This window comes from Saccoglossus kowalevskii, chromosome 1 (assembly GCF_978046115.1).
Source record: "Saccoglossus kowalevskii chromosome 1, keSacKowa6.1, whole genome shotgun sequence".
NCBI classification, from domain to species: domain Eukaryota; kingdom Metazoa; phylum Hemichordata; class Enteropneusta; family Harrimaniidae; genus Saccoglossus; species Saccoglossus kowalevskii.
Genome location: NC_140641.1, coordinates 43,704,069 through 43,718,325, shown reverse-complemented (window position 1 = coordinate 43,718,325; position 14,257 = coordinate 43,704,069). Strand labels below are relative to the sequence as shown.

The window sequence follows — 14,257 nt, the reverse complement described above, 5'->3', positions numbered from 1 at the left end:
ATTCTCCGAGACCATGGCACATTGTGGCATTCTTTGAGACCATGGCACATTGTGGCATTCTTTGAGACATTGTAGCCTCCACTACCTCACAAACTGTGAGTGATCAATATCTGTAATGACTAATCAATGATATGACAATTAATTCAAATGTTTCATTGTTTATAAACGGCTCAACTTGGTAGCCATCTTGTGAACACCAACAATCAGTTATGAAATAAGTAACGTTTATTCTTGAAATACAAATGCTCTTTACATGTACCAGAATATGGCTGTAGCTGCAATGATAGCAAATTATTTCCCACAAGCACCCAGTCATCTAATGCAGCAATGGCAGTGACATTAGTCATAACAGTTGTCATGCCAAACAATATCAATTGAAAAAAAAATGGAAATTAAAAAAAAAAAATACAATTAAATTAAATTTGGGACATCAGAAGCTAAAGAAAGACTCAAAAATTCCAACTAGGTTTAAATAATTTGTTTTAAAAACAGCCTTTTTTTAGAATACAAAATTCTGTGAAATCTTCACCCAATAGAATTTTCAGAGTAAAAATCTGTGTTTACAAAATGTTTGGCAGAATTTCTGACCAGACTATCAAGTCCAATAACACAGTGGCAGGTCATAAAAATAGCTAGCTAGTCTTGTTTTGTACAGAAAAAATGAAAATATACACTCAGAGAAAGTTATTTCATAGCAAAGAAATAACTTTCGTTTATGTGGTAATATAATTGTGACTGAATACCGCAATACTAATTGCACTTTAAAGTATGCACACTTCATAACTACCACGTTGTTTGCAAGTAATGGTTACACAATGCTCGGACATGTGCACATACACGAGTGACAAAATTTCATGCCATAATTTGTAAATAAATAATCATTTTAGTAATAGTCAACAGTATGTATCAATCACTGTCAATTTGTTAAGAACAAAATAATATGTATAACATGAAATACACACTACTGGTATATATCATTTTTGCACCATATGTCACTTGTTCTTGCAATAGGAAATGAGGTAAAATGCCCCAAAATCTATTTTTACTCAATATTTTAATTTTGTCTCCATCATCATTGTAACATAAGATATCACTCACAAAAATATAAGACATTATTTTACTACTGAGTAAAGTTCTATCTTAAAACTAAAATTAGTATTGAACTACTGGTTTAAGAAAGAAAAAGACTAAATTGTGAAAGAGAGAGACAAAATTGTGAAGTATCAAAACATGCACAATTCTACAATCAGACGGAATTTTGGGAGCCAATATATTAACAAAATCTGAGGAACAATTACATGGGGTGGAACATTTTCAAAGTGGTAACAACTGGTTTAACAGAGATGAATGTTTTCAAAGTGGTAACAACTGGTTTAGACTCTTAATGTTAACTTTACCATACTGTCTGTATAACCAATTTAGGCATGGTTTAATGAGTTGAAGCTGCTTCTGTCACAAAGAGTTCATTTCTAATTGTTCTACTCATAAACTCATGGTAGTGCATACTGTGTCTATATACAATGTGTTGTATGATACACCAATTCAGTTGCTATAGAGACATCTTGCGTCCTTCAATACTAATATTTACAGCACGTGGATTTTTATTCTTGCTTTGCTGTTTTCTTTCCTTGAATTTCCTCATGTGTTTATCTAACCTGGACACTGGTTTCTTACCACCCTGACAATAGAGTATATATTATTAGGTTAAAACAAGCTCATTTGATTAATAATATTGCAGGATAAGGTAAAGATGCAGGTTTGAGCACTGCGCTTAGAACACTATCAGATTCTAAATCACAGACTGAGCACTGCAAAATTCTAAACTCGCAGTTTGAAAACTGCCAAATTCTAAACATGTGCGATTAGAAGATTCTAAACTCACTTTCAAACTCCTGGTGTATAGTATTTGCTTTATTAGAAGCACAATTGTATTTATTGTATGCCATTGAAATTTTGACCACAAGCCCACTGATGTCATTTATAGAAGCACATACATGTGTTTCTATTAGAACATGGTATGTAGATGGCATGTATTTACACTATGTGCTTATGTAAATAATTTGTTGAACAAAGTAGTATCAATGGAACAGTTAGATTTTAGTGTGCTTCTAATAGAGTACATGCACCTGTATTGCTTCTAATACAGTAATTGCAATTCTACTAAAATTATCCGCACAATATGATTATATCAACCTACCCTGGCAACTTCAGCTTCAATATTCCATTTTGGTCTCACAACGTAATCTTTTGTTGAAGGCATTGGTACACGTGCTCTACCAATCCACCCTTTATCACCAGGCCTTAGTGCTCTGAAATCAGAATATATCAGGTTATTGATAATAATAGTCCAACCTAGTCCTTCTCCACCAATCAGAATGCTCCATTGCAAGACACAATATACACTAAAAGTCTGCGAGTCTGACTCATTTTCTCAAGTCAAAACTTCTTGTTCTCATAAATTGTCCTAGGAATGTTATACACTTTTGTTCCCATAAATGTTTTGTTTAAAATTCTCATATAGATCACGTAAAATCTAGTTCACTATGTTAAAAAGAAATCACAAAATCTGGGTTCGAACTGACATAGCCCACACAATGATCAATGTGACAGACACAGCGCCCATTGAGCTACCTGGAACATTATTTCTCAGTATGTATTTGTTGTTTATAATGCTGTATCATTACTTTCTATTTTCACCATTCTGTACATTCAGAAGGCCATTGCCCCAATATTTTTGGAAGACGCTTGGATGGCCGACGTGCAGTACGTGTCACACAGGCAGTACTTTATTTGACATAGTATTTGTTATGCAGTTAATTCAGTGATATTTGCTGGTCATTGGCTCTTGGGTTTTATGATGTTTTGAGTTAATCAATATATAGTAAAGTGCGCCATAATCTCAGTATGCAACTTCTAAGAGACCAATGATTCCAAGTTCTGAAAGGCCAATTCTCACACATACATGTACTGCACCATTCATACATATATCATTTAAAAATTGAGACACAGTCCCTTTTTCTCCATTACAAATTTCATACAGAATCGTTGACAGGATTCACAAACTGCTCTCATCAGTACAAGACTTTCCACAGGAAAATATATCTATAGAAGGTTTGGGTGGTGGACTTCAAATAAAATAAATCCCTTGTACTCTTCTAGCTATAAAGTCCTCACCAATATGAAATGTCTCACCCTGCATATTTTATCTCGGGGTCAGACAAAATATTCATACAAGGGCTTTATCCAATACTTAATTAAGCATCTTATTTTAAGGTTAAAGGCGGTGGCTACAACAAGGGTGGCGGGGGCAACAGGGGTGGTGGCTACAACAGGGGCGATGGCTACAGCAGGTGCGGTTGCTGCAACAGGGGCAATGGCTACAGCAGGTGCGGTTGCTACAACAGGGGTAGTGGCTACAAAAGGGGTGAGGGGTGGTGGCTACAACAGCGGCGATGGCTTAAACAGGGGTGGTGGCTACAGCAGCTGCGGTTGCTACAACATGGGTGGTGGCTACAAAAGGGGTGAGGGGTGGTGGCTACAAAAGCGGTGAGGGGTGGTGGCTACAACAGGGGTGGTGGCTGCAACAGGGGTGGTGGCTACAACAGGGGTGGTGGCTACAACAGGGGTGAGGGGTGGTGGCTACAACAGGGGTGGTGGCTGCAACAGGGGTGGTGGCTGCAACAGGGGTGGTGGCTACAACAGGGGTGGTGGCTACAACAGGGGTGGTGGCTACAACAGGGGTGAGGGGTGGTGGCTACAAAAGGGGTGAGGGGTGGTGGCTACAACAGGGGTGGTGGCTGCAACAGGGGCAGTGGCTACAACAGGGGTGGTGGCTACAACAGGGGTGGTGGCTACAACAGCGGCGATGGCTATAACAGGGGCGGTGGCTGCAACAGGGCCGGTGGCTGCAACAGGGGTGGTGGCTGCAACAGGGCCGGTGGCTGCAACAGGGCCTGTGGCTGCAACAGGGCCGGTGGCTGCAACAGGGTCTGTGGCTGCAACAGGGTCGGTGGCTACAACAACGGTGGTGGCTACAACATGTGCGGTTGCTACAACAGGGGTGGTGGCTACAACAGGGGTGAGGGGTGGTGGCTACAACAGGGGTGAGGGGTGGTGGCTACAACAGGGGTGAGGGGTGGTGGCTACAACAGGGGTGAGGGGTGGTGGCTACAACAGGGGATGAGGGGTGGTGGCTACAACAGGGGATGAGGGGTGGTGGCTACAACAGGGGTGAGGGGTGGTGGCTACAACAGAGGCGGTAGCTACAACAGGGGTGAGGGGTGGTGGCTACAACAGGGGTGGTGGCTGCAACAGGGCCGGTGGCTGCAACAATGTCGGTGGCTGCAACAGGGTTGGTGGCTGCAACAGGGTCGGTGGCTGTAACAGGGTCGGTGGCTGTAACAGGGTCGGTGGCTGTAACAGGGTCTGTGGCTGCAACAATGTCGGTGGCTGTAACAGGGTCGGTGGCTGTAACAGGGTCGGTGGCTGTAACAGGGTCGGTGGCTGTAACAGGGTCGGTGGCTGTAACAGGGTCGGTGGCTGTAACAATGTCGGTGGCTGTAACAATGTCGGTGGCTGCAACAGGGTTGGTGGCTGCAACAGGGTCGGTGGCTGTAACAGGGTCGGTGGCTGTAACAGGGTCGGTGGCTGTAACAGGGTCGGTGGCTGTAACAGGGTCTGTGGCTGCAACAATGTCGGTGGCTGTAACAGGGTTGGTGGCTGCAACAGGGTCGGTGGCTGCAACAGGGGTGAGGGGTGGTGGCTACAACAGGGGTGAGGGGTGGTGGCTACAACAGAGGTGGGGGTTGTGGCTACAACAGGGGTGGTGGCTACAACAGGGGCGGTAGCTACAACAGGGGTGAGGGGTGGTGGCTACAACAGGGGCAGTGGCTGCAACAGGGTCGGTGGCTGCAACAGGGGTGGTGGCTGCAACAGGGGTGGTGGCTGCAACAGGGTCGGTGGCTGCAACAGGGTCGGTGGCTGCAACAGGGTCGGTGGCAGCAATAGGGGTGGTGGCTACAACATGGGCAGTGGCTACCACAGGGCTGGTGGCTACAACAGGGGGTGGTGGCTACAACATGTGCGGTTGCTACAACAGGGGCGGTGGCTACAACAGGGGTGAGGGGTGGTGGCTACAACAGGGGTGAGGGGTGGTGGCTACAACAGGGGTGGTGGCTACAACAGGGGTGGTGGCTACAACAGGGGCGGTGGCTACAACAGGGGGTGGTGGCTACAACAGGGGTGGTGGCTACAAAAGGGGTGAGGGGTGGTGGCTACAACAGGGGTGGTGGCTGCAACAGGGGCGGTTGCTACAACAGGGGTGGTGGCTACAACAGGGGTGGTGGCTACAACAGGGGTGAGGGGTGGTGGCTACAACAGGGGTGGTGGCTACAACATATGTGGTTGCTACAACAGGGGGTGGTGGCTACAACAGGGGTGAGGGGTGGTGGCTACAACATGTGCGGTTGCTACAACAGGGGCGGTGGCTACAACAGGGGTGAGGGGTGGTGGCTACAAAAGGGGTGAGGGGTGGTGGCTACAACAGGGGGTGGTGGCTACAACAGGGGTGAGGGGTGGTGGCTACAACAGGGGGTGGTGGCTACAACAGGGGTGAGGGGTGGTGGCTACAACAGGGGGTGGTGGCTACAACAGGGGTGAGGGGTGGTGGCTACAACAGGGGTGAGGGGTGGTGGATACAACAAAAGCGGTGGCTACAACAAAGGCAGTGGCTACAACAACATTATCAAATTAATTTGAATCCAAGATGGAATACAGATGCTAATTTCAGTTTACCCTAATGCAGTATGCAGAAGTGGCATACAATATACAGCTGGGACAATTAATTGGTTGTCATCTTACACACAGGTTGCTAATATTATGTAAATAGATGTTTGTTTACTTACTTCTGTCCTGTTTGTAATGCTGTATCTATACTCCTGGCTGTAACATTGTCCATTTCAGAACTAGTGTAGATAATAACATTGATTTGGCATACATTAATAAATATGTTAATTATCACATGTATAATATTCAAATCATCATAATATATGTAATATATAACAGTTTATACAGGATTTTTTTGCACAGATGGAACTACCGATAGTTTCACTGCACAAGTATGTGTACTCCATGAAGCACTGACCAATATAAATAATGCATGAAATGTAAGGAATAAGAAACAATGAATGGTATAGAAGATGAGCTTTACTTTGTGTTAGTTTGTAATCTTTAGAGTTAACACATGTGTAGAATTTTCCATCTAAAGATAAGTTTTGTTAACTTTATACACACATAGTCTCCCAGGTATTCAAAGCATTCAAGTTAAAGAAAGCAATAAGTATATACTGTAAAGTACTATATTTTCACTTAGAGCGTATTTTCGCTATTTTCTGTGAAGGGATTAAACAGTGAAAATAAAATCCAGTGAAAATACCCATTTTCCTACATCTTACATTTAACTGCTCAGTCAATATGCATTTGTTTTGTAATGTCATGAGGGCCTGTGGCATTAAAGACAATAATTAAAGACTGATAACAAAAAATCAAAGATTAGCTCATCATGTAAAAATAAAAATGCATGTATTAAATAATTCTATAATATTTGTTAACACGTAACATTACACACTTTTAATCTTATATCATATCACATAAAAAATACCTTAATCTCCTCCTCTTCGGCTTCTGTGCATAGTCTCTAGCTTCTCTTTCTTCTTTCGTCATTGATTTGAAATTAGCTTCAACACCAAATATAGGTCTAGACCATTCATCTGTAATAACAGTCACACAAGAATGTACAGTATATAACCATTGAATACCAATAGAGAAAATATGCTGCAGCAACCCATTACAAGTAATATTCATCTCAAGTTTTATTGAAATCTGCCTGTTCATTGAAGATGCTGATAATGAATCCCATCCAGGAAAAAATATCATGGTACCATTACATACATGTATGACTTAGATCTTGGTCTGAAATGGCAGAAAAGCTTGATTTTGATACATTTTTAACATTAAAATGGCCGCCATTTGACCATCTTTAATCTGATGGTCAAACAAATACACTTGCATATGTGCGACTAATTAATGAAGAAACAAAGATTAAAAACAAAATGGCCTTCACACAACCATTTTAAGTTCGACCTGAAAAAACAAAATGATTTGCACCCAGGTCCAATAATGTCTAACGCATGTACCAAGATCTGCTTCTGGAAAGGAAAAGGGATGATGAGATTTGAAATAAAAAGATATAAATCTGGATTAAAACTCATTCACTCTTCTTCCTTCCATGATATAGGACAGTTGGGTGTTTAAATGCATAGCTTACAGTATACTTACTGATAAGTCTCCCTGCTAAATCTCTGTTAATTCTTATTTCCTTGGGGTGTTTATATAAGTACATTACTGCTTTTCCAATACCACTAGTTTTTAACATGTGAGAATTCACTGATGGCAGCTAGCAAGAAACATAGAACACGTTTATATTATTGAGATTTATGTAATGTACATAGATGATTACTGTATTTTAATTTTATATAGCCTGGTAAACAAAACACCTGTCAGACATTTACCACAGAGCTACTGGCTGCAACAGGTTTTCAAAGGTATTTAAAATTCTTGCAGCTCAATTGATTTAGTTTTTAAAATCACATGCTATACAATAGTACACAATCACAGTCTTTTTTAACGTACTTTGGAATAACTTAGTAAAAACATCATAATCAGTGCTTACCTCTTGTAATATTTCCAGAATGCCTTCTCTAATTTTAAGATGCGGTAAACTTTTATCTGGTAGCGGTAATAGCCATTCTTTTAATGATGTTAAAATACCACAGTCAATAAATGCCATATGTAAATCATGTCTGTAAACAAATCAGCATATATCATGTAAACAAATCAGCATATATCATGTAAACAAATCAGCATATATCACGTAAACAAATCAGCATACACTATGTAAACAAATAAGCATATATCAGCATATATCATGTAAACAAATCAGCATATATCATGTACACAAATTAGCAAATATCATGTGAACAAATGTGATTTGAGTTTAGCAGTTTTACTGCTGAGAAAAAATCACTTACTTTTTTAATTGTGACATCACTACTGGTAGCATTTTAAGTTTATTGATAGCTGCTTTGCCTGTTTTATTGAGTTGTTGGTCATCCTAAAAAGACAAATTAAGGTCCTCCTATTAAGCCTATATCTTTAACCTATTTGTAAAGTCAGTAAAGCACTCAGACAGAGTACACAAGTCTATCTATGGCACACTCACACAGAGTACACAAGTCAATCTATGGCACACTCACACAGAGTACACAAGTCAATCTATGGTACACTCACAGAGTACACAAGTCAATCTATGGCACACTCACACAGAGTACACAAGTCAATCTATGGCACACTCACACAGAGTACACAAGTCAATCTATGGCACACTCACACAGAGTACACAAGTCAATCTATGGCACACTCACACAGAGTACACAAGTCAATCTATGGCACACTCACACAAAGTACACAAGTCAATCTATGGCACACTCACACAGAGTACACAAGTCAATCTATGGCACACTCACACAAAGTACACAAGTCAATCTATGGCACACTCACACAAAGTACACAAGTCAATCTATGGCACACTCACAGAGTACACAAGTCAATCTATGGCACACTCACACAGAGTACCCAAGTCAATCTATGGCATACTCACGGAGTACACAAGTCAATCTATGGCACACTCACACAGAGTACACAAGTCAATCTATGGCACACTCACACAGAGTACACAAGTCTATGGCACACTCACACAGAGTACACAAGTTTATGGCACACTCACACAGAGTACACAAGTCTATGGCACACTCACACAGAGTACACAAGTCAATCTATGGCACACTCACAAAGAGTACACAAGTCAATTTATGGCACACTCACACAGAGTACACAAGTCAATCTATGGCATACTCACACGGAGTACACAAGTCAATCTATGGCACACTCACACAGAGTACCCAAGTCAATCTATGGCACACTCACAGAGTACACAAGTCAATCTATGGCACACTCACACAGAGTACACAAGTCAATCTATGGCACACTCACACAGAGTACACAAGTCAATCTATGGCACACTCACACAGAGTACACAAGTCAATCTATGGCACACTCACACAGAGTACACAAGTCAATCTATGGCATACTCACACAGAGTATACAAGTCAATCTATGGCACACTCAGACAAAGTACACAAGTCAATTTAAGGCATACTGACAACAACCTGTGTAAACTGACCTATGGCCATGACAACAACCTATGTAAGCTGACCTATTGCCATGACAACAACCTATGTAAGCTGACCTATTGCCATGACAACAACCTATGTAAGCTGACCTATTGCCATGACAACAACCTATGTAAGCTGACCTACTGCCATGACAACAACCTGTGTATGGTCATGACAACAACCTGTGTAAGCTGACCTATGGCCATGAAAACCTGTGTAAGCTGACCTATGGCCATGACAACAACCGATGTAAGCTGACCTATGACAACAACCTGTGTAAGCTGACCTATGACCATGACAACAACCTGTGTAAGCTGACCTATGGCCATGACAACAACCTATGTAAGCTGACCTATGGCCATGACAACAACCTGTGTAAGCTGACCTATGGTCATGACAACAACCTGAATAAGCTGACCTATGGCCATGACAACAACCTGTGTAAGCTGACCTATGGTCATGACAACAACCTGTGTAAGCTGACCTATGGTCATGACAACAACCTGAGTAAGCTGACCTATGGCCATGACAACAACCTGAGTAAGCTGACCTATGGCCATGACAACAACCTATGTAAGCTGACCTATGGCCATGACAACAACCTATGTAAGCTGACCTATGGTCATGACAACAACCTGTGTAAGCTGACCTATGGCCATGACAACAACCTATGTAAGTTGACTTATGGTCATGACAACAACTTATGTAAGCTGACCTATGGCCATGAAAACCTGTGTAAGCTGACCTATGGCCATGACAACAACCGATGTAAGCTGACCTATGACAACAACCTGTGTAAGCTGACCTATGACCATGACAACAACCTGTGTAAGCTGACCTATGGCCATGACAACAACCTATGTAAGCTGACCTATGGCCATGACAACAACCTATGTAAGCTGACCTATGGTCATGACAACAACCTGTGTAAGCTGACCTATGACAACAACCTGTGTAAGCTGACCTATGACCATGACAACAACCTGTGTAAGCTGACCTATGGCCATGACAACAACCTATGTAAGCTGACCTATGGCCATGACAACAACCTATGTAAGCTGACCTATGGTCATGACAACAACCTGTGTAAGCTGACCTATGGCCATGACAACAACCTATGTAAGTTGACTTATGGTCATGACAACAACTTATGTAAGCTGACCTATAGCCATGAAAACCTGTGTAAGCTGACCTATGGCCATGACAACAACCGATGTAAGCTGACCTATGACAACAACCTGTGTAAGCTGACCTATGACCATGACAACAACCTGTGTAAGCTGACCTATGGCCATGACAACAACCTATGTAAGCTGACCTATGGCCATGACAACAACCTATGTAAGCTGACCTATTGCCATGACAACAACCTGTGTAAGCTGACCTATTGCCATGACAACAACCTGAGTAAGCTGACATACAGTCACCACAGTAAATTCAGATACCTTTGCTGCTTGGTTCATGCGTGTTAACATAGCCATAATTATATCATCATTATCATTAATAATATCATCTCCTCTTCGCTTACGTCGCCTTGACTTGTTTTCTTGTTTCTTCCTTGCAATCATGAGATCAAAGTCTGATACAAAATCACTGCAACGAAGCATAAATAACCACAATTATAGATCTTGAAGGGTTTTCATAAATCCATAAATAATGTGATAAAATTATTAACTCAATTATTAGGTACATTAGAAGATTGTTTTTTACACTATGGAGTATAAAAAGTCTTGTACATTTGTGCAATACGTTCAGTTTTAATATGAGGATGTTAAATATGATTGATTTAAAATTTATTCAATACAGCAATATGCAAATGTTCATTTGCACATTATCATTGTATCAAATTTCTGTGGTATCAGCCAATGCACGTCTGAGGAAAGGTTGAATGCACAATCAAAATGGTCACCAGACCAATATTCAACAAAATCACAACATAAAATAATGTGAACCAATAATCCATATAATACAATTAAATCCAACTACAATAACAAACATAGTTGAACACTGGTGACCTTGCCCTTTGTTATATAATATAATTCCCTTTAACATAGTTTGTTTCAATATAAATATACATTGTCATAATTAATTTTGAATACAAAAAAGTTTTGGGGTTGAACTAACAGTGGGGAATCAGTCTACCGAATGTCCTTTAAAGATGTAAATATCTTACAAAAACATTGGTGCCTTATTTGTTTAATTATTTTAAGGGACATAATTTCCAGCTTTATTCAAAGTAATTCAGATATTTTAGTATAAAAACAAATGCCTCATTGCAAAAAAAAGTGCTGCATTTAGACGTGAATAGATTCATAAAACATGCAAGATAACAGAAAATCTTAGCTGGCTTTTGTCCAAGTATTTTGTACAGGTGTCTGTCAAAAATTAATGATTCACTGAGACAAATATGAACTGCCTCATTGTGTGACTACTGTATTATATGAAAAGTAAAAAAAAAACCACCCTTTATGAATAGCTATCATGTTGCAAGCTCTGCTTTAAATAGTTAGTTGGTGTCCAGTGGAGGGAGAAGTCAATAGTACTGTTGCCTCCTGAGAACCTACATCTTCAAACACTGCAATCTTTGTTTGAAGTGAGTTTTTAAACTAGTATTATAAAAACTATCATTCTGTTCTAATAGCTGAAACATATTCCTGTGAGTTTTCATTTGTCGAATGAACTGTTTGTCAAATACAGAATACATATATTTTAGAACAATTTTCTTTTTAAAATGTGGATGAAATGTTTTGCTTTTTATGTATTTTTTATGTATTGTTTTTGATTTGATAACTTTGAACTAAACAGATTTTCTATTAGCTTCAGATCTTGATCAAAGTTTGGCACCCAGTTCATAGCAGTGCTTATATTGATTTTCTGACATCTTGTTTTCTGTAAAGATTTATTGGTAGGTTTGCAAATGTGTATCAGACTGTGCAATCTCTCCATGAGTTGGTTTTGAAACCCAGTAAGGGATTCTGAGATACATTACCAAGGATATTATTACAAGATAAATCATTTGCTTCATTGAACACATACAACAATGCATATTTCCACTGAGATCAGTGACCTTTGATGTGTATCACCAGTGATCAGTCAAGTAGAAACAGTCGAAATATTTTATCAGTTTTTCTCAATTTTTGCATGATATTTTCATACAGGACATCTGTTGTTCAAACTCAGGGAAGACTTTATACTGATGAACAAGGTGACCAAGTTTGATGAAGTTTGGAATAGAATTAGTAAAGTTATCATGCACACAATAACAATTATTAACGACGACAACGACGACGACGACGACGACGACAACGCCGGACAAAATCTTTCCCTTAATATACCTTTCCCTTCCATCTTTGATGGTACGGGCAAGGTAAAAATGTCTTACAGTACTACAAAGCACTGATGCATATGCTGAATGCAAATTATTAGTCCCCATTTTTTTTTAATACTGTAAAATACTTTATTTTTGCTTGGATTTATATTAGCTATTTCTGCTGAATGAATGATCAAGTAAAAATAAAATACAGTGAATATACCTTTTTTACTATATTTTACATTCAATGCATCAAATATCAGTGAAAATTAATTCCATATAAAATAAAGTATTTTTCAGTATGTACTAGAAAGTTAAGCCCCCACTTAGTGCTTGAGACAAAGTGAATTTAACTTAGTCAAGTAACTGTGAATCACATGAAACATATTTCCTATATAATTTCTGATGTATATGTGAAGTTTGAACTTGATCAGCCAAAGCATGTGTGAGATATGGTTGGCTACAGATGCGCGCACATGCACACACACACAGGTCAATAAGTCCTCATAAGTTCCGGTTTTCGGCTTCATCCAAACTAGACTAAAATGGTAACCACGTAGAAGGCATTACTTACTCTTCCCTGGACTGCTTGCGAAGTTCCTCATCTTCCTCATCAGAATCTAAAGCTGCTTGTCCTTCCGTAGTGGGCCCTGTTTCCATGGTAACAGCTTCTTCTTCATCTTTTTCTTCAGGTATGCCAACATCATCATCTTCATCTGAAGATATCATGGCTGATGAGTTAAAGCACACAAAGCAATCAATCAGATGGGATGAGCATTTATCTCATTAAGAGAAAAACAGTAATTTCTGTTGTGTAATGTCACAGAATAAGTGCCCATGCCCAGGCAAATGCCCACCCCCAAATATTTATACAATAACAAAATTGAGGTCCAGGCATATGCCCTAGGGGTCTTTTTCTACACTTATAATGAAAAAAATAATAACAAAAATCTATTTTTTGTTGTTGTATTAACAGCTGACTTTCATGCAGTCTGTTATGATTCTGATAAAAAAAATTGTAAAATAAATGTCAATTGCCTAAAATGAGAGGCAAACAGTGACAACAAAATAGGTAATGTTGCATTCTGCCTTCAGGGCAGCGCTGTTTACGTAGTTAACATTTATGTTTCAAGATTTTTTATCAGAATCATAACAGTCTGCAAAAATGTATATTAAAGCAGAATTCCCTTTTTTTAAATACATCGTGGCCCTGAAAAAGGCTGTTTGGTTTATGTTTCCTCAGAAACAATTCAAGCAAATCTTACAGTATCGAGAGCCGTGACAATGTCACCAGTGTCGCAATATTGTAGCAGCCCATACATGGGAGAGTGGTTGAATCACGTTGTTTCGACTTTATAAAATATTTGGTAACAGCTTGCAAATCCATAACTTGGGCCAGAAATTTTGCAATTTCACATCGATGACTTGACCTCTGTGATGAAACACTAGTAGTGATGTCATTTTTAGCCAATCAGTAAAGCAGATGCTTAAAGGTAGAAGATGATAGAGCAAGTAATTTGCACGCGACCCCATTTTTCTTGTCTCTTCATTGTGATAAGACATGCCAAGCTGACAGACAGCGAAATCAATTGATTTAAAGTGTGTCCAAATTGTGTGTGACAACATTGATGAACTTCAGGGCGAAGCTGTAGGATTT

At 39.9% G+C, this 14,257-nt stretch overlaps 1 protein-coding gene across 1 annotated transcript in view; it reads right to left on the bottom strand.

Annotated features, from left to right (window-relative positions):
* Positions 1-207: 207 nt before the first annotated feature.
* Positions 208-14,257, bottom strand: part of LOC100375390 (uncharacterized) — a 39,793-nt gene continuing 25,743 nt past the window's right edge. Inside the window, exons 7-15 of the mRNA XM_002739410.4 lie at positions 13,175-13,331; positions 10,736-10,883; positions 8,088-8,170; positions 7,730-7,859; positions 7,336-7,453; positions 6,659-6,767; positions 5,904-5,963; positions 2,198-2,309; positions 208-1,678 (exon numbers count right to left, since the gene is read on the bottom strand). Of these exons, the coding sequence (XP_002739456.3) occupies positions 1,550-1,678; positions 2,198-2,309; positions 5,904-5,963; positions 6,659-6,767; positions 7,336-7,453; positions 7,730-7,859; positions 8,088-8,170; positions 10,736-10,883; positions 13,175-13,331 (1,046 nt within the window). The 3' untranslated portion in view covers positions 208-1,549. The remainder of the gene's footprint in view (positions 1,679-2,197; positions 2,310-5,903; positions 5,964-6,658; positions 6,768-7,335; positions 7,454-7,729; positions 7,860-8,087; positions 8,171-10,735; positions 10,884-13,174; positions 13,332-14,257) is intronic.